At 50.9% G+C, this 24,257-nt stretch overlaps 1 protein-coding gene across 2 annotated transcripts; it reads right to left on the reverse strand.

Annotated features, from left to right (window-relative positions):
* Nucleotides 1–483: 483 nt before the first annotated feature.
* POGK (pogo transposable element derived with KRAB domain) lies at nucleotides 484–14,755 on the reverse strand. Of its 2 annotated transcripts, none has more exons than XM_059412482.1 (5): nucleotides 14,623–14,755; nucleotides 13,077–13,210; nucleotides 7,983–8,109; nucleotides 6,880–6,978; nucleotides 484–5,633 (listed from the first exon to the last, which is right to left on the reverse strand). In XM_059412482.1, the coding sequence occupies exons 2-5, from the start codon at nucleotides 13,206–13,208 to the stop codon at nucleotides 4,162–4,164; spliced, it is 1,830 nt and encodes a 609-aa protein (XP_059268465.1). In that variant the 5' UTR covers nucleotides 13,209–13,210; nucleotides 14,623–14,755; the 3' UTR covers nucleotides 484–4,161. The 2 variants fall into 2 exon arrangements, with proteins under 2 accessions (XP_059268465.1, XP_059268466.1); XM_059412483.1 differs by lacking the exon at nucleotides 14,623–14,755 and adding an exon at nucleotides 14,439–14,524.
* Between the last annotated feature and the right edge of the window lie 9,502 nt (nucleotides 14,756–24,257).

Below are 24,257 nucleotides of genomic sequence, written 5' to 3' on the forward strand. Positions count from 1 at the left end.
GAAATGAGATAATTTCAGACTTAAAGCTAATTTTTCCTGGCAGGACCCTCAGTAATTGTCCTTTAGCTACAGGTGTATCACTACGTAAAACCAGGCACCCCGAGTGCTGGGATCGAGCTCTGTGTCAGGCTCCCTGCTCAGTGGGGAGTCTGGTTCTCCCTCTCCCTCTGCTTGTGCTTGCTCAAATAAATAAAATCTTTAAAAGAAAAAAGCTTTTCACGCCAGACCTCCCTTCAGCCCGCCAACCCCCAGACTTTTAATTCAGTTTAAAACCACATATATCGGATTTCTTTCCTCTGTCCTCAGGCACCAACATTTATACTGCCGACCCACGAACAGACACTTCTCCGATTCAAGGATATTATATACATACGCGCGCGCGCGCACACACACACACCCCAAACTGAATGGAGAATAAAGTGTAACTCATAGTTTGAGTTACACTGCTAGCAGGTAAATAATAAATAAAACCATGACAGCCTATTGTCTTTATTATCAAAGTTTATTGTCGGGGTCAATCTCTACCTACTGGGAAGTACATCTATGTCTCAATATGTGCTATAGTAGTTCTAGGGTAATAGCCGTTCTGCAAAATAGTTGTACTGGGACTCCGTTAAGCATAGATCATAATTAAGTCAGTGGAAGAATGAGCCCAGAAAAACCCTGACAGTAGAGCCATTACTCTAGGAAAGTTCCAGTGCTATGCAACCTGTAAGGCATCATCTATCAGCTGATGATGAGACTCAAGAAGGTGTTGGTGGAATGAAATAGGAGTTGAACCCATTTTCTGCTCTTCTCTGTAAGAAAACTATGGCTCCAAAGCAGGAACCCAAAATTAGGTCTTATAAAATCATTTAAGCTCCTGAAACAAGTAAAACAGAACATAAAGAGGAAGGGCCAGGAACCAGGACAGTAGAGGATAAATTAAGTCGAAGTGGAGGGGATGGAAACTTCTGGAATGATAAGTAGCTGGATCTGGATGCCATTGAAGATAACAAGGAATTCAGTACAGGTGAAAGCAAATGGGGAGAAACAATTCACATACCGAAAGTTACTCAGTTACCAGAAACTAAGTGAAATATCCCCCCGTGCCCTTGGAGGAAAACTGGTTTTAAAAATACGAGAAAGGCGAATCACTAATAGGAAAATGAGTACCTGAGTAGAAATAGGTGTTTCAAGATGCCCAGAACAGTATAATAGATAAATGAGCTGAGTCTACAGGGAGGAAAAGTGGTTATGGTAGTCTATTATTCAGAGCTGACATTGGAATGACATTGCTAGCAATGGCTTTGTCTATAAGGTCCTGGCATGTTTTCTGTAGCACAGAGAGCTTGGAAGGAATGTTTTTGTAACAGCTTACGTGGGAATGCAAATTACTGTAATAATGTAAAAATTCAAAGACCTCCCATCTATTCCTGCGGGATAGAAGGAGATTAGAAGTCTTGAAACAGCTGTGGCTAAAGGCCCATGTCCTCTCATACCCCCGTGATAAAAATATTAAAGAAGTCAACAAAACAACTATCAGATGAGTCAAGGAGCCTCGTACCATGTAGACAGCAGATAATTTACGGTGACTTCGTCTTCAGGCAGCCGAGAAACACAAGAGCTTGTGTACCAAGTGCTGCCCTATCATTAAGTCTAACGACACAGTGGGGCCATTAAAGAGGATCCTAAAAAATTCTAGCTGCCAATCAGATTGGGAAGATAAATAAAACAGCACAGTTTATTCTAACCTGTATCTTCCTGGAACCTAGTTTGTCTTTAGAAAAGCCATCTGCTGGCGCCAGGCCAGCGTATCTGGATTTTGTTATCATTAGTATCTCCTTTTTCCAAAAGAGGAAATCTGTGAGGGGCAGGTATACATAAAGGAGTCATTTCCACAAAACCTTCTCTGCAGTCTTGACCTGTGTGGATACAGGTTAGAAGCATTTTTAAAGGCAAAAGAAAACACTGACTTGAGGTTTGCTCCACAGAAAGGACAGACACCAGCAGAGTTGGGCCCATCTGAGTCTCTTGTTGGTGTTGAATAAATGGTCTCTTCTCCAGGAAATACCTTTGTTCCTTCATATTTACAGGTTTTGTTTTGTTTTTTGTTTTTTTGATGGACACATGGATTAGTCTCTTTAAAAAAAAAAAAAAAAAAAAAAAGAGAGAGAGAGACAGAAGCCATTTCTTCTCTAATCATCGTCTCTGCTGAAATCAAGGGTCCCAGACACCTTTTCTGACACTTTGTGGATGGGGAGCGGGGCTGGGCTATGTCACAGGATAGGGTACACAGGCTGCTGTCCAGAGCCCTGTGGCCTTTTGCTGCACCCTGTGCATCCACACTGAGGAATATTCTCGAGGATTCTCCTCCTCACCTGTTTCAAATAGTTCCATTTGCTGGCAAACAGAACCTCAGTGTGAAATAACCCTTGGATATTAGAAATCGTATACATTTTAACGAACATAATTATTCCATTAGTCAGATTTCCGAACAGATGAGGAAAGGGCAATTTTATGCCCTTCTGTCCCCTCCTAAATCTCCTGTTTACTGACATCCCTAACTACTTCCCTCACGTCTTCCGTTCACCAGACGGCAGACACCGTACAGAGGGCTGGCTGGCGGTCCCGCCGGGCAAGAAGTCACGAATGATAGCAGGCGTACACGCCTACCTTCCCAGCTGCAGCCTAGCCCTGTCTCCTCCCTTTCCTCTTCTGGTAGCAAGAGCTTAGGAAATTTAAAAAATGCATAAAAGGGGAAAAAAAGCTAAGATGAGAAAAGAATGAAAACCCATAAGCCCAAGTGTGATTTGTATAGTGGTTAGCAGAAAAGGGAGGCAAAGTTCGTGGAGGGAAAGGGAAGGGGACACGAGGCGGGGGAAAGCAGTTTCGGAGATTCGAATGCAACAGTAAGAACCCCTCCGGCCCCACGGTCACCGAGGGTCTCAGCACCGCCCTGGCGTCCAGCAGCATGAGTACACTTGGGTTTGGGGGCAGGGCGGAGACGGAGTCGCTCCTGGACTTCGGGCCGCAAGACTTGCCAGCATTTGCTTCGAGAAAAAAGCAAGGAGAACGGAACCAGGAAGTTGCGCTACAGAAGGACCAAGACCCTCAAAACAGTTTTAGGTCCTCGGTGAAAGCAGGGATGATCTTTCATACTGAACTGTGTCTCTGCAAACAAATGAACTGACCATTCGGCACATGAAAGCAAGAGGGTAAAATGAATCTGTCCCTGGTGGGCTGGTCCCTCATCTCGAGCTGTGTAGGTGGCGGGGGGGTGGGGGTGGGGGGGTGGAGGCTCCCCTCCACTGGTTCACTTTGGTGAACCGTCACCGGTGTCATCTGTCAGTCCCACCCCCCGCCTCCTCTTAAAGCTGCTCCCCTTCTATATTCAACTCTGAAAATTCCAGGCCTATTGTCCTAGTCCTTGGACTTTACTCACTGTAGTCCTAGATATGTGCCCTGTTTTCTTTTTTTGGTGCAAAGATTCAATTTAGAAATCTCTCCCTTCAGACGTCAGTGGACTACAAGAAATTACTGCAACTGCTCCCTCCATCCACATGAAGGTCACTAGGAGACGAAGATGACCTTCGAAAACACCTCTGAATTCCTAGGGAAAAGCAAGCCTAAGCTACCGTTCTCACGCCCCAGTGGGCTTCTGCGGACCACTCCGGGACGGAGAGCCGAGGCCCACAGCACCCTGCTCTCCCCCATGACGGCCCTACAGGCCCCAGAAAGGGAGCACAGTCGCTCCAAGGGCATCAGAGAACATAACCCGGCCCTAAATGCTCCACATGATTTATAAGGGAAAGAAGAAAGTTGGCTTCAGGACAAAACTTTTTGCTTGAATGAGCAACGTCAGACTATATCCTTCCAGGCCCAAACAATTCGCGCAGGACGGCGCTCAGAGGAAATATTCTGGTAGCTGACTCTGTTCATTTTAGGTACGGTACAAGCGCTTCCGGTCCAACACCCACAGATAAGCCAGGCAACCGCAGGCTGATGTCAGGGAGAAGCCGGTGGCCCGGTGTCGGTGGCGCCCTGACCCCAGGCTAGAGAGCTCTTGGAACAGGAGACAGTAGCGGCAAGAGGAGGGGTGTCTGGGGAACCCGAAGAGGCTGTCACTGGAGGCGCCAAGTGGTCCTCGGGGCCCCCCATTACCTGGGCTCTCCCCTCAGGTCAGTTGCCCTCCGCTGCCGCCTCCGCCTCGCATTCCTTGGGCGCCTCCCCGCCTCCTGGAAGCTCGCTCTCGATCTCCCACAGGACGTCATCTTCGTCTTCCAAGTTGCTGGAGATGTGGCACTTCCTGAAGCCCTGGACGATGGACTCACTGGAGATGCTGTTCCAGGCGACCATGACCCACTCCAGGAAGAGACCCAGGGGCGGCTTCTTGGCGTTGCCCGTGGGGCTGAGCGCCAGGTTGCCGGCCAGCAGCCAGTTGGAGTACTGGGCCCGGACGCTGTCGTTGAGCGGCTTGTAGACCACCACGTCCAGCACCTGCAGCTGCGAGGTCAGGCCGCCGGGGATGATCACCATGTCGGTGTTCATGCTCTCCATGGAGCTCTTGACCGAGTCGGTGGCGTGGCCGCGGAAGCCGTTGACGATGAGCATCCCGCGCTGCTTGGGCGCCGCGCCCGTCCGCCGCCGCCACACCACCTCCAGCCAGTCCTGCATCAGGTCCTCCGTCATCCAGCCGTAGCGGTGGCAGCGGATTTCCATCCCGCTCGGGAACTTGCCGGGCGGGATGTACGTGCCCCGCAGGATGATGTAGGGCGGCAGCTTCCGCCCGTCCGCCAAGACCCCCAGCATGGCCGTGATCTTGAGCTTCTCCCTGCCGGGCGTCTTGACCAGCACCGGCTTCTCGCCCTGGTTGTCCACCGTGACGCGCGACGGCACCTCGAGGCAGATGGGCGTCTCGTCGGCGTTGCCCATCTGGGCCACCTGGTAGTCATGCGCCCTGCGCAGCGCCAGCACGCTCCGCTGGTAGGTGACGAGCTTCTCCGTCAGGTCCTCGGGCAGCTGCTGCGGCACCGGCACCTTGTGTCGCAGGGACAGGTCGTACCGCCGCATCATGCGCCGGCACCAGCCCAGGCTGGCCTTGAAGCCCTTCTCCGGAATGTTCATCTCCTGCGCGATCTCCAGGGCCTTCAGCTGCATCGCCTCGCGGGTGATGGGGTCGCCCTTGGCCTGCATGTACCTGACGTACTCGGCCACTCGCTGGTCCACCAGGGCGAAGCGGCCGTTCTTGGGGCCGCGGAAGGCGCGGCGCATGGCGTGCGCGTTCTGCAGCTGCGGCTTCACCTTGCGCCAGTCGCGGACGTTCTTCTCCAGCACCCCGAACTGCTTGGCGGCCTGGCAGTTGTTGGTGCTCTCGGCGAACTCCACCACCATGAGCTTGAAGCCCGCATCGTAGCTGCGCCGCATGCCCCGGCTGAACTGGAACTTGCCGGCGAGGTCGTCCGCCGAGAGCTCGCAGCCCGGGAAGCCCATGGCCATGTAGAAGGGGTAGCCCTCGCTCCACTCGGGCAGCTCCGTGAGGTCGCGGGGCAGCCGCAGGCCCAGCCCGTCCAGGGGCTGGGGCTGGGGAAACTGCGAGGCGGCGCTCACGGGACCTGCCCAGTCCGCGGCCTTGACCTCCGACTCCTCGGGTTCTGCGGACAAACGGGGAGGGGCAGAGAGCACAGCACTTAGCAGGACCTCCGGCCTATCCCCGGCATGGGGTCGATGCCGGGAAGGTCTTAGCCTGAGGGTCACCCGAGCAGTAACTCTAAAACAGACAGCATCCCTAAGCCCTTCCTCATCTGCCAATTCCCGGACGACCAGAAGCGAATACACACAGGTCGGTGGACTCGAAAGGGCCAGAGTCGGGAACTGAATACAGGTACCCAACGTGGGTCACGCCATTAGCTGTTTTGTGGGCCATGTTTGGGTCCAAATACTTTTTTGTTTCTGAAAAACCGAATATAACCCACACACCATAATACAATACAGAATTTAGATGCATCATGGTCGGATTCACACCCCTTAAACCAAGAAAACCTACAGCAAAACCATACTTAGCACAGTTAAGCCTCTAAGGCAGAAAACTAGTTCCTTCCCACCAACGTCAGAACTGGGTTTCACTGTATGTGTCTATTTAGAAGGTGGTCACAGAAACCAAATAGTGCTTGGGAAAATTATCCTTTCTCACCAAAACTCAGATGCCACCTGTTGCAAGACACACCATTAAAAAGGGGGGAAAATGCCATTAATTCTAACAGGCGTTCTTAATTTCAGAGATATTAACAAAGTGGCGGCAGAGGAATGTCTTAGAATCAATGAACTATGGCATTTTAGACTCTTAGCTAGAGAGAGAAGGTGAGTAAAACCACTGGCTGCTCGAAACCTGTCTTTACCAACTACTACCCTCCTAGCTACAGCGCCTGACAAAGGACCGTGAGCGTCTCAGACACACTTGCTCACATATGTACTGCATCTGCTCCTGCTTTTCCTACCCAAGGTGGAATGGACCAGAAACCAGGGGAGGTTAACGCTGGCCACGTGCTTTGTGACATTATCCTCCTTGGTCTTCAGAGGTACGTGCTGCACTGCCGAGGGGACCTCCTTCACCCAGGACGTGCTCTGGGCCACACGCCAGAAGCTTCTAGGTGCTTCCTGCACGCTGCACACTGCCATTGTTATCCACAGTGCACAGAGGAAGAAACGGAGGCTCAGAGAGGTGAATGAAGTGGCCTAAGGTCACGCAGCACTGGCAAGAAGATTCTAAAATCCCAAAGCCCATCATCTTCCTGCCTCATAACCCTGCCTTACTCTCAAACACCCACACCACGTATATGGAAAGAAACTCCAGCTTCACCGTGTCCCCACTGGACGGACGCTGGAGTGCTTTAGCTGTACCTGCCAAAGGTCCTCCTTGGAGCTGCCACTCGTCAGAATTCTGAGACTCCTCGTCCCCTTCCAACCGAGTGATCATGTCTGGCTTAGGGAATGGGAATTCTGTTTACAGGAAATAAAACAGGCAACAGCTGTGTGTTACTGTCTCACAGCACCGCCGAAACAAGTATTTTATAATACTTGAGGAATACCCTCCCGTGCACAAGCCGTTCTCGATGTGGAAATGTACAAAAGATGGGGGAAAGGGGCTCAGGGGTATTTAAAGAAAAGATGTGATAGGAAGTATGTCTGTCCAAGGGAACTGATGGATCTCTGCTGGCGAGGGCTGGTCCCAGCAACAACAACAAAACGAACCGCGTGGAGTGGGGAAGTGGGCGGACGAACATTCTGGAACATATATGCGTGGACTAGGCAATGTCCCCAGCTGGCTCCGTTCTTATTACATGGCTTATGAATGCTGGAGGGAAGGAGTCTTTGGGGGCACGTTCCCAAGGGGCTGAGGCCTGACGGGGCAGTAAGGAGACCAGCCTTCCCTCCTAAGGAATCTATGAAACACAGGCCCAGACCTGTGCTGACATTTCCGAGGTCTGGTCTTGTCTTTTTTTTTTTTTTTTTTTTTTTAAATTTTAGTTATTTATTTGAGAGACAGAGCACATGTGCACGTGGTACATGGTACAGGGGCAGAGGGCCAGGGAGAGAAAGAGACAGAGGCAGACAGAGAGAGAGAGAAAACTAAGCAGGTACCGCACTGAGCACAGAGCCTGATGCGGGGCTCTGATCTCACGAGCCTGAGAGCATGCCCTGAGCTGAAATCAAGAGTTGATGCTTAACCGACCGAGCTGCCCAGAGGCCCCAGGTTATGACGTTTTAATGTGAATGCCTGGGTTGAATAAGCAGAGTTCGGAGAGCCGGCACAAGTTGCTGGGTAGGACGACACAATATTTATATCCTGCCTACATCAAAAACCGGAAATTAAATGGGCAGAGGCACTGAGGAGACAGAGTCCACGTTCAGGAGAAAGGGATGTCGGACACACCAGAGAAGAGACATGGGAACAACTCTCTGGGCTCCGAGCTTCCAGGAGACAAAGGAAAACAAAGCTTTACCCAGGGACAGGACAGTTTCATAATTCATCCTCATGACTTCCCGGTAGAGGGCCTTCTGTTGCTCGGTCAAAACTTCCCACTCCTCATCGGAAAAATATATGGCCACCTCATCGAATAGGGCGGGCACCTGAAACAGGGAACAGGCCTTTCTCAACAACTAATAGGCACATGCAGATACAGACTCACATACCTTCATTTCACAGGGGAGGGGCCGTGACCTGTGGGACATGCTCTGTCCACACTTGCTAGGCTACTAGAGGCAAAACAAGCACACGGCCCAGGTCTCATGGGCCCTGCCGAGTGTCTACTACTGCCTCGGTCCACAGATCAGGAGAGCAGCACCTCGAGAAGAAAAGCTTCCCAGCACTGATCACCAGATCACCAGGCTGGGACACATGCGGCAGGGACAGCTGATCCCAGCTCAGCCCCCACTGCAGGCCCCGGAGCAACTGCCCCAAACCCCCTGAGTCAACCCCCCACCCATGCAACAGGCCCAGCCAGCCCCTGCCTTCCTGGAGTCGGCAGATCCCTGGCCCAGGGTTGGAGTGTGGACGTGTTCCTGCACCCCGTTCTCCTTTCCAGGGGCACCAGCCCTACCATTTGACTCAGAACCCAAAGCCCAGGAGGAGCCAGTGAGCGAGAAGGCCTCATTTGGCCTTTTCTAATCTCCAAGAGCACGAGGAGGAGGCAAGAAGAGCTAATTAGAGCTTAAATTTATGTAATGAGATACTGGAGCAAACTGGTTTGCTTTCATGCCTAGACCTTCCGCAGAAAGCCCTAAGGACGGAGAAGGCTGCTCTACTCCTCTCCCCACTGCCCCCGCCCCAGCGGTGGGAATGGGCACTGGCCCCCAAGGGCAGCCGGGCCGCCGACCCAGCGGCCTCTCGTCCACTCAGCTGTGCGCTCTTCTTTTTATCGTGCTGTGCCTTTCAGCCACTCAAAGTCCTACTCTGAAGTTCATCATGTCAGCGGTAAAGAAATCACTGGGTTTCAGGCTGGTTCCTTTGTATTGTGGCTTTCAAAGCTATTCCCCAAGGCTGAGTCCAGAGCTTGAGTGATTATGAGACCGTTTTTCATCAGCTTAGAAAATTAGTGTCTGCACAGCCTGTAGCTTCTTTGGGTGTCCAGCCCTCAGTCACTTGGACACTGGCATTTCTCCTTACTCCCAAAGTCCACGTCCCCCCTTCCCACTCCCAGGGCACCCTCTATGTAGGGAGCACTTCCTAGGACAGGCCCTGTAACTGCTTCATCTGTTTTCTCCAACAACCCCATTTAATCCGGGAGGAAATGGGTTCAGAGAGGCCCTGTTGTCAGTCACAGTCACACAGCCAATGAACGGCAGCACTAGGTCTGGACCGAGCACTCTCTGGGTTCCAGGCTCCAGACCCTACAAAGCAAAGTGGCCTCCCCGGTGACCAGCTCTCCACTCTGTTCCACCTCCGCGCACAGCGGGACTCCATGCCTGCAGGTCCCAAGCAAAACACACCCTGACCTTTCAGGTCCCTGCACGTGGCTCTCCCCCCGCCCCCGGGCTCCGAGGTCTTCCCCACTCCCGGCCTGGCTAACACCCAAGCAAGCCCGCCCTGCCCCGGGCTGTGTGTCCACCTACACGTTCCCGTGGCGCTCTGAGCTCAACAGCAGGGCGGCCCTCATCACAACGCAGAGTTCTTCCGGGTCCCGTGTCCGCTTCTCCCGCTGGAACACAAGTTCGCTCAGCGCAAACCTATGCCCAGCCCATCTCCCCACACTTAGGACACTTCTTGTAGATCGCAATCACTGAACAATGTGTTTGTGATTTAAGCAAACAATATCCGATTTTCCCTTCTCTTGTTCCACTCAGAACGGCTTCAAAGAATTATGAAATGTTGTCTGTCACAAAACCTAGCCTCCTCTTTGAAGTACGCGTGAAATACTAGAAGGGAAAAGGGCTCGGATCGCTGGGTCTTCCTCGGGCTTCATCGGTCTGGAAAGCCAGGCAGCCGGGACTTTCCCACCCCGCCCCTTCCCATTCCCCAGGCTTCGGGACAACTCTCTCTTTGGCCTCTTCTCTCCCTAGGAAATTCCAGATCTAGGCCATACCTATTTATAGTCCTCCTCCCTGTGCTGATGAAACGGGACACAGGACTGGCTAAGCCTGTCATTTCGGAGGGTCTAGCGATACTCACAAAGGTAACCTGTCCCCGGCCTGGTAAGAACATCAGGAGCCCTGAAGCCCCGAGAAGGTAGCTGGAGGCTGGCTGGGGCCAGATTCATGTCCTCATACAACTGATGCCCAGAGGCTCTTCAAACAAGCCCACATTATGCTCCAGAGACACACAGTACCGTGGCTGGACAGTCCCTTCACAGCGAGCCTCTGTGAGAACGGGGCGAGCCTTCAGCCAGGCCCCGTGGCGCAGCCTCCCTTCTCCCCAGAGGCTTTTCATCGGGCTGAGCACAGCAGAAGGTAAACAGGGCCGGCCCTGGGCAACACTCAGAAATCAGGCAGCCTGTGTCCAACGCCCAGACACCCTTTCCGGCCTCCCAGGTAGGGACCCTCAATCCCTGTCCCCTTCCCTCTCCTCAGAACAGCAGGACACCTCAGACACGTTCTCTCCTTCGGCTGTGTGCGGCCCTGCTCTGCCGGCAAGCTGGCGTCCAGTGCCCCTCCAGGGGTCACCGTCAGGCAGCACGGAGACGCCACACAGCCTCGCTGAGGACGCGGCAGAACCACGCAGCGAAGGTGGCAGGGAGCTCAGGGCCAAGGGCTGTGACCGGTGCACAGGGAGAGGGTCTGCTGGACACCGGGCACCAGGGGCAGTCCCTCTTACACGTTTAAGTATCTTATGGAATCCTTTACATAACATAAAGAAATGGGACCCACTACCCTACCTTTATGGTGAGGAAGCAGCTGCTCTGTACCTGGCTGGCAGTCACCAAGTTAGAGTCTGATCCCAAAGCCCAGGCTTCTCAGCAGGCCACTGAGTCGCGGGAGCTGCTCCCAACTCTGCCCACAAGCTTTCCTCTTGGGGCTCCTGCTCGGGCCTCCTTGTGTCTGGAGTGCAGGCCTCCTCCCTTTCCTTGGCCACTGCTACTCAATTCATGAAAGATTTTTTCCTTTTCTCTCCTTGAAACTCCAAGTCTCCTATGAAATGTTATCCTAATACATAGCACAGGTCTTACATCGGAAAGGCTTTTATTGATCGCCCTAACCCCACTCTCTACAACCCAACTACCTATCTAAGGAAGATTCATTTCCTTTCTCTCCCTCGTTTAATACCCTAACGCCAGGTTGTCAGCCTCAGCACTGATGGATGACGGGGGGCTGTCCTGCACACTATAGGTGTTCAGCAGTGTCCCTGGTCTCTCCCTAGCAGCTGACCCAAGTCACGAGAGCCCAAAATGTCTTCCAATATTGCCAGATGTCCCCAGGAGGGGGCAGGTCTGGGAGTCAAGCTACCCACTGCTCAAGAAGGCATGCCTGCCTTCTGCTGAGAGCCTCTTGAGTTCTCCAGCCCGAGTGAGGCCCCATCCACGCTACCTAGATGTTCTGGGTTGGCCGATTAAGCCTTAAAGCCCAAGGATTCTCCTGCCTTGAGGTCTCACTCCAGGCTAGATGGGACTGACTCCTGTCCTCCCAAGTCTCCCCGGCCATGGGGGAGCAGAACCAGGGAGGAGGCTGGGACAGGCAGAGAGAACACCACAAAAAGACAAGGGCAGTGCGGCCTAGACAGCCAGACAATGAGCCCAGGGCCTGGTGCTGTATTGTTTTTCTTTTCTTTTTTGATTGAGGTATAACGTACACACAACAAAACGCACTACTTTTAAGGGTCCAGCTCAAGAGGCATTTTTAAGACCAAATACCAGTGCACATGTGTATCCCTGGGGCAGAGTAGATAACCCCTCTGCTCCCCAGTTCTCCTGTGTGGGAGAGGAGCCAAACTGGACATTTGGGAGGACTAGGATTCTAGGAATACAGATCTCTTACTGGAAACAAAGAATATAGTGGCTACTGATAACGTTGACATATAAAACTAAGCAGGGAAAAGGAATGTCAATTTGTTGCATGTTTAAGATTTTCACCGTTTGTGCCCAAACGGCATGATGTCTAGTATGTACTGTGAATAACCACACCCAAGCATAACAATAAACACCCATTACACCTACATTTCCCCCCTGAAATGTCCAGAAGCTCCCATGGCACAAGGCCACAGACGCGCTGCGCCACAACTGAGACCTGCCACAGGCGGGCCGGCTGGGGTTAGGATGGACTGTGCTGCATTCACTTTTTTCTAAATTCACTCTAATTCTACCACACTCTTCTGGAAATGCAGCTCCCCTGTGCATGCTATCACGAGCGGCGGTCACAGAGAACCAACTGGCCTCCCGTCCCGAAGCTCTCTCTCTCTGCATGTCAGCTCAACATCCCAAGTCTTATTTCAAAGGGGTCCCTTCCACCAGCAGCAGACTCTCTCCTTCCCAAACTCAGTCAGGTTCCTTGAGCCCTCTTCTCCGCCAGGCCACCATGCGGGCTCCCCAGCCTGCCCAGCCCGGCCTTTAGCAAGAATCCCCCTATTCTTGATATCTCCCCTGAGTAACTTTCCGTCCACTGACCCCTCCGCTCTGGCTCCTTGGCTAGAAATCCCCGCTGGTCTCACTGTATTCCGTGTTGAGCCCCAGCTCTCTTTCCTACTGCAACAGTCTTGACACCTATCGCAATAGTCCTGAATAGCCTTCTTTATCATCTTCACAAGCGTCAGGATAATTTTTTTCTTTACCAGAGATCAGCAAGCCCGGCAGTTCAGTAGCTGGTTTGCACCATGCCTGGCACTGAGCAGGATACAGGGGACTCAGGGGGAACAGCAGAGAGATCAGCTCTCTGCCTCTTGGATTTCCAATCCGAATGATGATAAGAGACCATTCCTATAACCGGCTCTTCCATTCTCCACAGTGCCTTTTAAAGCCACAGGACTGTTTTCTCAGGAATGCAAACATACCGGGCTGGGCTGGGCTATTTTTACTTCCTATGCCTGCCTTAGGAGGAGACTTAAAACAAGCCTGGCTCCCAGGCCTGCTTCTCTCCTCCCAGCTGTGCGGACCCCACACCTTCTCACTTACCCATCCACCCTCGGAGCAGATCCGGACTTTCTGCATATCTGTGGGGCCATCCTCCAGGTCCCGGCTCTGAATCTCTTCTTCCTCTTCTTCTTCTTTTAGGGTCAGATTGAGAGTGTAGGCTGTGGACTCCATGTCTGCAAGATTCAGTTGAGAAAAATCAAGGCGCTGGTGTGAACTCTTCAAAACCCAGGATGGGGGTGGCTTAGTGTGCACAAACCTCTCAGCCCCGAGCCCTGTTCAGGCTGGAGGGAGGGAAGGAATGGAGTCAGGCCTGGAGAGGAAGGGATTTAGGAAAAGCACCAGGAAGCTGGAAGGTGACATATTTAATTATGAGAAGAGGGGCTGCAGGCAGATAGCACAGCCGACTGCCTTCAGATAGTTAAAAAAGCTACCTGTGGAAGAGACCAGACTGGTTCTGTAGAGACCCAGGGGCAGAACAGGCCGGTGGGTAAACATTCCTGGAAGAGGTTTTTCAAGAGTGCTGTGAACGACAGAACTTTCTCACAGCCGGCGCCGCTCAGACATGAAATCAGTGGCAGGAAAGGGGACACCCACCAAGGTGTCTGGATCCAGATAGGACACTTCCTCAACCAGGTGCGTCTACGGGCCAGATTAGCATCAGGAGGGTTGGTGGGCCCGGGATACCCATCACCTGGGCTTTCCAAAGCCAAAGATTCTGCCGTGAGCTGGTGCAGAAAACAGTCATTCTGCCCGAGACTCAGTGACACGTAGCGCGGTGTGTGCCTGGATCCCCAAGAAGGTGCAGCTTATCTGCTACCCCGCCCCCCCCTGCCCCCCAGGGAAATGCCTCTGGGCCGCAAACACTCTCGGGCCAGAACAGCAGGCCAGTACAAAGGGCCGCGCTCCTGCCCTCTAGGGGCGCGGGCAATTGCTAGGTGTGAGTGAGCGTGCATCCTGGGGGCCGCAGCCAACCCGGCTTCCAAAGAAAAGAGGCCTCCAGAGTTCCAAGTGTGCTTTTTCGAGATTTCCAAACAGGACGGGCGAACGCGACGGGTCTGGGGCAAGCGGACCGGGTTTCAGGTCTCCGGAGCTGGGGCCCGAACTTGGCCGCGGCCTCCCCCGCCCGCTCCTGGGCAAGAGGTGGGGGCAGAGGTGACACCGCCCGGCAGCGGCGGTGTCCCCCTCGCGAGGCGCCCGCGGCCGGGGCCGCCGCCCACCCGCCCACGGCCCCCGCGCCCCGCCCGCGGCCGCCGCGCCCCCGGGCGCGCTCGGATTTCTCCAGCCATCTTGTCCCATTTCCCTTTCTCCCGGGTCCCGCGCCGGGAGCGCCCCCGCCGCCCCCGCCTCCCGCCGCGGCCCAGCCCTCCTCCCCGCCCGGGCCCCCTCCCCGCCCTGGCGCACCTGCCGGGCGGCGGGAGCCGGCGCCGCCTGCCACCCGGGCGGGCCCGCAACAAAGACGGTGGCGGCCGCCGCCGCTGCAGCCTCGCGCCCCCGCCGCCGCCGCCGCCGCCGAGCCGCCCCGGAGTCGCGGGAAGGGCCCCGCCACCCCGGGCCTCCCGCCCGCCCGCCGCCCGCGCGCACTCACCGGGCGGCCGGGGCGCGGGGCCGCGGCCGCGGGGGGAGACGCCGAGGGCTCCGGCCCCGCTGTCACAGCGCCATCCCCGCCGCCTCTCCGGCTTCCCGTGCGAGCGGCCCCCTCGGGAGGGAGCGGGGAGGACACGTGGTGGGAGGAGGAGGGTCCGGCCGCGAGCTGAGGGTGTTGGGAGCGAGGGGAGGAGCGCGGCTGATGTCAGCGGCCGCGGCGGCGCGGGGGGACGGCGCCCGCGGCCGCTCCGGACCCTCCTCCCCGCGCAGCTTCCGGCCGCTCGGCGCGTCGCGGAGCTCCGGGCCGAGCGCCCGACCCTCGCCGCGTCTCCCGCGGACCGGCCTGCGCCGCCGCGCCCGCCGCGCTCTCGTTTCCCCCCCGCCCCCACCCCCACCCCGCGCGCCGTCGGCTTCCGCGCGCCGTGTGCGCCCTCGGCGGCGGGAGGCCGCGGGGCCCGGGCTTCTGCTCTCGCCGGCTGTGAGGCGCCCGCCGGGTCCTCCGGGGCTGCGGGAGCGCCCGAGGCGCCGGCGCCGAGCTTCCCGGGGGGCCTCGGGAAGGGCGGACCCGCGAGGGGTGGGGCGGCCGAGGAGGGGGTCGGGGCCTTCGGGGAAGCCCGGCGGGCCGCGGGCCGGCGCGGGTGCGGAGCTCCGGGGCCGCCGGGAAGGAACTTCCTGAGGCGCCGCCGTCGGCCGCCCGCGTGGGGCGGTGCAGGAGGCCGCCGGGGAGGCTGGGCCGCGGGGCGCCCGACGACCGCGCTGTGGCCGGGGAGCGCGCGAGCCCCGGAGCCCGTCCCGCTCCGGAAAAAGACTCGGGGTCTGGGTTTTTGCTGGGGGGTCGTGAAAGAAAACAGTTATCCCGGCGCGTGTGGTAAGACGGACAGGAGGGCTTTCTTCAGAAATACGAAGCCGGCGTGGAGACGACCACGCGGGGGGCGAGACGGGCTCGACTCGGAAGCGGCAGAGACGAGCTGGGGCCGCGGGGCCCGCGGGCGGCGTGGGGCGTCGGGCTGGAAGCTCGCGGGAGCGGCGGTCGGTCGGGACGAGGCTTCGGGAGGACGTCCCGGCGGGGGTCTGCGTGGACGGACGCCGCGCGGCTCTCCGGCTGTGGGGGGAGGGGCACGTGGGCCGCCCGAGGCGGAGGCCTGGTGGAGGGGGCGGCTCCGTGCGACCAACATTTGGTCAGGGAGGGTTTCCTCAGACTTGGCAGACTGTGCCTGTGATCTAAGCAGCCGCTGGGAAAATCTCTCTCCCCCGGTTTTTGCGGCCATTTCTATGGACTTCGACGTGAAGGTCACTCCTCTGTGCCGTGCGGGGACCGGCTGCGTGGAGCTGTGCGGGTCTTACACGGCCTGACATACGATATGAGAAACGTCTAACGGACGGACAAAGAACATGACTCAAATGTCCGGAGAGAAGAGGATGTTAGCACTTCTTGTTTGTTTTCATGAACAGCTACTTTTATTTGTGAATTTTTATTACTTTTTACTTAATTCAATTTACTTAACATATCGGGTGTTGGTTTCAAGGGTAGAATTTAGGGGTTCATCAGTTGTATGTAAGACTCAGTGCTCATTACTTGGGGCGCCCTCCTGAATGCCGGTCACCCAGTGACCCTGCTCCTGCCCTACCCCTCCGGCAAAATTCCGCTTGTTTCCTAGAGTGAAGAGTCCCTTATGGTTTGCCTCCCTGTTATGACAGTGCTTTCTGTGTGTGACGTTAGCATTTTTAGAGCAGGAGTGATGTCTTAGCTCAAGTTGATTGACATTTCCATCTTCACCTTACTGAGGAAGGACTACTTTAAAGGGAAAAGTGGAGAATGTCAGGAAGGAGGATACTAGGGCATCGTTGGCAATAAGCATCCCTTGCTTACAAAAAAAAAAAAAAAGTATTAACATGGGTTATGAGGTAACCGAAGAGGAATATTATGTTAGGGTTTTAGAGGCTGAGAGCCCTGAAGTTCATATGCAGCTTTGATTGGGTTTTTCCTGGGAAGAGGTCGACCCAATGGGTCACCATTATTTAAAAAAAAAAAAAAAAAAAAATTAAGAGAAAGAGAGAGACTATAAACTGGGGGAGGGGCATAGGGAGATGGAGAGGGAGAAGCACGCTCCCTACTGAGCAGGGAGTCTGATGCTGATGCCACTAGGCTTGATCGCAGGACTCTGGGATCATGACCTAAGCCAAAGGCTTAACCAACGGAGCCATCCAGGAGCCCCAACCCCCCTGAATTCTTGACTTGGAACCCACGACCCGTGATCTCAGTTACTGTCATGGGGCCCCCACCTTAGTACAAGTCCATAATTGCTAACGAAACTTTCTCACAGGAACAAAGTGCTGGGGTGGGCACAATACAGGGCCGGCATTCGTATTTAAGTGGCTTGTAAGTCAGGCTGCTTGTATCTGGCTGTGTTTCCTCATCTTCAGAAAGAGGGAATTGGACCGGCCAGATAGTGTCAGAGCTTCCCCACAGTTCTATCACTCAGCAGTTCCGTTCCTGTTAAGACTTGATCTTAGTCTGCATGAGGAGTGACTGAAGCCTGTTTTCGAGACAGTGCATGGCTTTAATGATCAATAGAATGGGTTTCTATTAGTAGGTACTTAAATGTGAGCAGAGCACCTATGAAGTTAAAGTGATGGTTCTTTAATTATGCTATTGGTTTGACTTCATATTTCCTCCATTTATTGTGGTACATAAGTCAGGGATTCTACAGAGCCCGAATCCCGCAAAATATTCATAGTGTCTCCTGGTGTATAAACATTTCTTCTTCTTCTTCTTCTTCTTTTTTTTTTTATAAGATTTTATTTAGTTATTTGACAGAGAGCACAAGCAGGGAGAGCGGAAGAGGGAGAGGCAGGCTCCCAGCTGAACAAGGAGCCCAATGCGGGACTTGATTCCGGGACCCCGAGATCATGACCTGAGCTGAAGGCCATCGCTTAACAAACTGAGCTGCCTGGGTGCCCTGAATACACACTTCTGACCTTCAGTAGAGGCCCCATGGACCTTAGGTAAGCATAGCTACTAGCCTCCTATGGCTGCATTTCTCAGGGACTGCAGTAGATTGAATTAATTCATCTCCATATGATACCTGGTAAGCCTCATGTGTGCAGAGTGGACCTTGATGCCCTTTACTCAGCCTGGCCATATGACATGCTTTGGCCAGTTGAATGTGACTACAGGTAAGCCTGAGCATAGATACTGAAAGGTCTCACATGCTTCCACTTGCACCTCGGGGAGCTTTTGTCCTCTACCATGACAAAACCATTCCTAAGTAGTCACTTAGTCATGGCTCTCACCTAGTCACCTAGGCTCTGGAATGAGACCTTTTCTACACAGCCATCCAATGAAGATGTGAGATTCTTGTTTTGTTTTAAATGATCAAGTCCTGAGGTGGCTTGTTTATGTACGATTTTTATGGTGATAGCTAATTGAGACAGTGTCAGTGGGCAACCTTGGACTTAAGAGTTCCCAGCATTGGCCTTCACAGGCTGCTCTGAGGCATGGGAAAGGAGAATTGCCATTTCACGTGGAAATCTTCATCTGTTGGACATGGAAATGCTAGATTGGGAGGGAAGAACCAAATTGCTGGGAGGGGGAAGTCACTGCCAACTTGATCTTTCTTTTCCCTGGGGTTCTGGAACCTCAAAAGATAAGATACCACCTAAACTTTAGATATTTCCCAGCAGAGCCTCAAAATAGTACTGAGAGATCTTGATAAATGGTCAGGGAAACCCTGATTTGGACAATTCCTGAAAGGGCTTAGAAAGTTCCTGGAGAAAAAGCATGTGGTTAAGGCACCTCACAGGGTTAAGGAGCACTCAGAGGTTTCTCTAGAAAAAGGAGAAAGAGAATTGTAATAACTAGTATAGTACTAGCTGCTGTAACAAACAGATCCCAAAGGTATAAATGCACAAACAATAGAAATCTAATCTTTTTATTTAACAGCTCTTTGTGGGTATTCCTGGTTTACAGGTGACTTTCTTCCATGCTGCAATTTAGGGACCCAGGTTCCTTCCATCTTGTGGCTCAGTCACACCCTTGGGACCTTGTGGTTTTCTTCATCCACCAGAGTGAAGGGGAAAGAAAATGGAGAAGGCACACCCTTTTCTTGGCCTTAAAGTGACACACATGGCTTTTGCTTACATCCTATTTGTTAGAATCAGTTACATGGTGACATTTACATGAGAAGGGACAGAGAGACAGAGCACATCAACTCAACACGTGAATAGGAGAGCTTAGATTTTTGTCTTCACCACAGGGATGCTTTTTCTTCAGCCACTTGAAATACTTCACTCCACTTTCTTCTTGTTGACAAGGTTTCTGGAAAGAAGTGCAATGTAATTCTTATCCTTGTTTCTCTGTAGGAAAGTTGTCTTTATTCCTCTGGCTTCTTTCAAGATTTATTGTTTGTTTTTGATCTTATGGAGCTTGATAGGATATTCCTGGGCATAGATTTTTTTTTTCCCCCCTGGGTGGAAAATTTTTTGAGATTTGGGAATCTGTCATTAATTTGGGGGGAAATTCTAAGCTATTATTACTTCAGTATTTCTTCTGTTCTATTCTCTCTTTTGGTTGTTCCATTATGGGTGTATTACACCTTCTGTAATTTTCTCATGGTTCTGTGTTTGTTTTCCTGGTTTTTTTCCTCTTTATATTTTAATCTGGGAAGTTTTACTGACATATCTTCAAGTTCATTGATTCTTTCCTTGGCTGTGTCCAATCTACTGATGAGCCCACCAGAAAAAATCTTCACTTCTCTTGCAGTGTTTTTGACACAGAATTTCCTTCTGATTCTTTCTTAGCATTTCGTCTCTTTGTTGACATTACCCATCTGTTCTTGCATATTATACGCCTTTTCCATTAAGGCCCTCAACATAATAATTATAGTTATTTTAGCTTCCCATTTTGATAATTCCAAAATCTCTGCCGTATCTGAGTCTGACTCTAATACTTATTTTGCCTTCAAATTGGGCTCTTTGACTTTTATCATAACTTATAATCTTTGTTGGAAGCCAAACATAAGCTACTGGGTAAAAGGAATGTTTTTTGGGCTAGGAATTGGGCTGTGTTTACTCTTTGCTGTAGGTGAAGCTAAAATTTTTTCCAGTGTCTTTGGATTTCCCTAGAGACTCTTAAAGTCCGAGGCTTGCAGTTCTTTTAGCTCCAAGTCTCTATTACTATACAATATATATTATTATGGCGTACTATTGATAGAAGAGGACTATCCTATAATCTATGATTAGGTCTCAATGTTCTAGTGAATCTGTGTCTCTGATTCTCAGCTTCCTCCTCCTTCCCCTTTAAATGGGATAGAAAGAGGGGGCCAGAATTGGGTATTTCCCCTTCCCCAGGTCAGTTAGGTTCTGGGAAACCAAATTTGCTTAAGCTCTGGTAGACAGTTTCCCATGAAGGCAGACCTTTTTCAAGGAGAACAGAGCACCCTGAGCCTATTTTTAAAAGGTTACTTTCCCCCTGCCCCTGCAGAATGTACAGGAGAATTTTTCTTCCATATTCACCCTGAGGACTTGGTGGTGCTACTGCACGTAAAACTCAGTAGAGTTTGTGGGGGATGGGGACAAGGGGGGGCGGGGTTGCACATGTTTGTCTCTCAAGCTAGACTAGGCTCCGTGTCCAGTAATCAGTCAGTTGTCCTATATGTTTTCCTACCAGGCTCCAGCTGCAGCTTCTGCTCCTGGTAAAATACGATTCTTTTTATGTGCTAGACTCTCCAGTTTTTTGGGTGACAATGTTTCCTGTAACTTCAATTTCCTAACATATCTAAGACTTGAGGATTTCCAGCGTTTTTGCGGGGGGGGGGGGGAGCTTTTTTCTTTTTGTGAGGATAGAAATGATGACTTCCAAGCTTTTTACATGTCAGACCAGCCAGAGAGTTTTTAAACAGAATTGGGAATAAGACTCCAGAAACTTCCTACTTTAACTTCCTTCTAGGGCTGGCCCAGGTCAAGAGCTCGTTTTCATTTACCCTAGTTGTGGGGATAGCTCAGTAGAACCCATTCACACTGGTTCTTCCTAATCTCTCAGCTTATTGTCATGCCTAAAACCCACTCTCTGCTTTCTTTCTTTTTTTTTTTTTTTAACTGAAAATAACTTTATTTCTCCTTTGTTATCAAGTGAAATTCTACAAATCCAATTAGATGTATAACAAACTCCGTGGTTCACATTTCTTAAGCACTTCCATCTCTTTGTGTTACACCAATGTAATTTCATTTTTTTCTTCCTATTAGTTTCAGAGGTAGAATTTAGTGATTCATCAGTTGCAAATAACACCCACTGCTCATTACAAAGAGAGACCCTCTTTAATACCCATAACCCAGTTATCCCTTCCTCCCACCTACATCATCTCTGGAAACCCTCAGTTTGTTTCCTAGAGTTCAGAGTCTCTCTCTCTCTTTTTTAAAAGATTTTATTTATTTATTTGAGAGAGAGAGAGAATGAGAGAGCACATGAGAGGAGAAATACCATATGATTTTACTCATATGTAGAATTTAAGAACTAGATGGATGAACATAGGGGAAAGAAAGGGAAAATAAAATAAGATAAAAACAGAAAGGAAGGCAAACCATAAGAGACTCTGAACCTGGGCACCTGGGTGGCTTAGTTGGTTAGGCAACTGCCTTCGGCTCAGGTCATGATCTTGGAGTCTCAGGATCAAGTCCCACATTGGGCTCCCTGATCCGCAGGGAGTCCGCTTTTCCTGCAGACCTTTCTCCTCTCATGTTCTGTTTTGAATGAAAAATCTTGCCGCATGCTTTTATGTTGGTTTGGCCAACATAAAATGACCCAAAAGATGATTCATAGGACGTTTATTTCTCTATAACTTTTGTAGGGCAACCATTAACATCCACTTTAAAGTGTTTCATGGCCAAAATGATTTTACCATGCTTGAGATTTAGAACTTTAAGGATCCCATCAGGCATGTACTGAAACTACCTAAAATGTAAGAAAAGCACAAGAAACATATGATCCTCTCAATAGATGCAGAAAATGCATTTCACAAAACACAGTGTCTTCTCTTGATTAAAACTCCACAGTGTAGGGATAGCGGGAACATACCTCAATATCATAACAGCCATCTATGAAAAGCTCACAGCAAATATCATTGTCAACAGGGAAAAATTGAGAGCTTTTCCCCTGAGGTCAGGAATGCTGTAGGGATGTCGACTATCACCACCATTGTTCAATACACTACTGGAAGTCCTAGCTGCAGCAATCAGACTGCAAAAGGAATAAAAGGTATCCAAATTGGCAAAGAGGTCAAAATTTCACTCTTGCAGATGACATGATACTTTATGTTGACTTGTCATTCAAAACAGAACAAAACTCCTCTCTATATCATGTCTCCCACCATGTACATTTTCTTTGCTCTCTTGCCACAAAATTCTTTGAGTTGCCTATTCTCACCATCTCCTGTGTCTCTCTCCTTCTTCCTTTTGAACACTCTCTAGTCATGTTTTCTCCCTGACAATAGAACTTGCAAGGTCATCAGCAGCACTGCTAGATGAATGACCTGTGCTGCTAAATGCTGCTAATTTAATGACCAATATCAGCCAGCATCTTAGATACCTCCGGTAGAATGTCCCATTACTGCCCTCCGTGCCGCACTAAGTGATGGTTCTCGGGAATCACCCACGGGTCCCCTTCCACATCAGCTCTGGACTTGGACATGGGGCTTATTTGACCAACAGGCCATGAGCAAGTCTGAAGCAAGCAGAGGGTTGACAAGCACCTGTGTACTGACACTTGCTCTCTTGGAGCCCAGCTGTGAAGGAAACAAGCCCGTGCTGTCCTGCTAGAGGGACAACGTGGAGGAAAATCAGGGTACAGAGCCCAAACTGGCCACAAGATCTGTAGATGAGGCCATCAGAAAAGGGCCAGCTCCCAGCCAAACTGTTGTATGACTGCAGCTGCTTACGAGACCCCAAGGAAGGCCATCAGATGTGCTGTCTGGGAGTGGCATTGACGTCATAAGGAAAGTGCCATATACTTATCACAATGAATCAACTCTGTGTAGAAATCATCTTTCAACTAACAGCTCTCAGGAAGACAGAGGCGTTTTCAAACGTAGCATAAGGAAAATGCTATTTACTTAATTCAGTGAAACCATGTGAGTTGATAGCATCTTTCAACTAACATCTTCATCATGAACTTAGAAGCACTTTTATTTTTATTTATTTATTTTTAAAGACAGTGATAGCTGGAGGCTTCAATACCCCACTCTCAATGATGGACAGAAGAACAACCACACAGAAGATAAGAATAGAAACAGATACATGAAAAGATGCTCAGCATCACTCATCATCAGGGAAATACGGATCAAAACCATGAGACGCCGCCTCCTGCCTGTCAGCGTGGCTGGAATTAACAACACAAGAAACAACAGGTGCTGGTGAGGATGCAGAGAAAGGGGAACCCTCGTGTGCTATTTGTGGATGCAGACTGGTACAGCCACTCTGAACAGTTTGGAAGTTCCTCAAAAAGTTAAAAAATAGAGGTACCCTATGACTCAGCAATTGCACTATGAGGTGTTCACCCAAAGAATATAAAAATAAAAATGTGAAGGGATCCATGCACTCCAATGTTTATAGCAACATTATCAACAATAGCCAAACTATGGAAAGAGGTGAAATGTCCGTCAACTGATGAACTGATTAAGAAGATTGGTAGATAGGGGTGCCTGGGTGGCTCAGTGGGTTAAAGCCTCTGCCTTCGGTTCAGATCATGATCTCAGGGTCCTGGGATCAAGCCCCACATTGGGCTCTCTGCTCAGGAGGGAGCCTGCTTCTCCCTCTCTCTTTGCCTGCCTCTCTGCTTACTTGTGATCTCTCTCTGTGTCAAATAAATAAATAAAAATCTTAAAAAAAAAAAAAAAAGGTTGTCATATGTATATATACAATATAACATTGCTCAGCCATCAAAAAAAGAACGAAATCTTGCCATTTGCAACAACGTGGGTAGAACTAGAGGGTATTATGCTAAGTGGAAATAAATCAGTCAGAAAAAGACAAATACCATACTATTTCACTCATGTGGAACTTAAGAAACAAAACAGATGAACATAGAAGAAGAAAAAATAGAAACAAAACGTGAGGGAGACTCTTAACTATAGGGAACAAACTGAGGGTTGCTGGAAAGGTCATGGGTGGGCTGAAGAACTAAGTGGGGGATGGGTATTTGAGAGAACACTTAGGATGAGCCCTGGTGTTACTTGTAAGGGATTAACAACTAAATTCTACTCCTGAAACTAATATTACACTATATTTAGACCAACTAGAATTTAAATAAAAAATTGAAACATGAAAAATTACATAAAATAAATAAGGAATAGAAGGCTTGAACAATACAAGAAAACAGCTAGATCTAAGAAACGCTTCAGAACACTCTACCCAAGAACAAGATAATACACATTCTTCTCAAATGAACACAGGGCATTCTCCAGGATATACCAGAGGTCAGGTCAAAAATAGTCTCAAAGATTAAAAGATCTCTTATTATGATAGGATGAAGTTAGAAGTCAATAACAAAGAAAATGAGAATTCCCAAAGTTGTGGGAATTAAGTAACACACTCTTAAACAACCTTCAGGCCAAAGAAACCAATGACAAGAGAAATCAGAAAATA

The sequence above is a fragment of the Mustela nigripes genome, chromosome 10 (assembly GCF_022355385.1).
Source record: "Mustela nigripes isolate SB6536 chromosome 10, MUSNIG.SB6536, whole genome shotgun sequence".
Lineage (NCBI taxonomy): Eukaryota > Metazoa > Chordata > Mammalia > Carnivora > Mustelidae > Mustela > Mustela nigripes.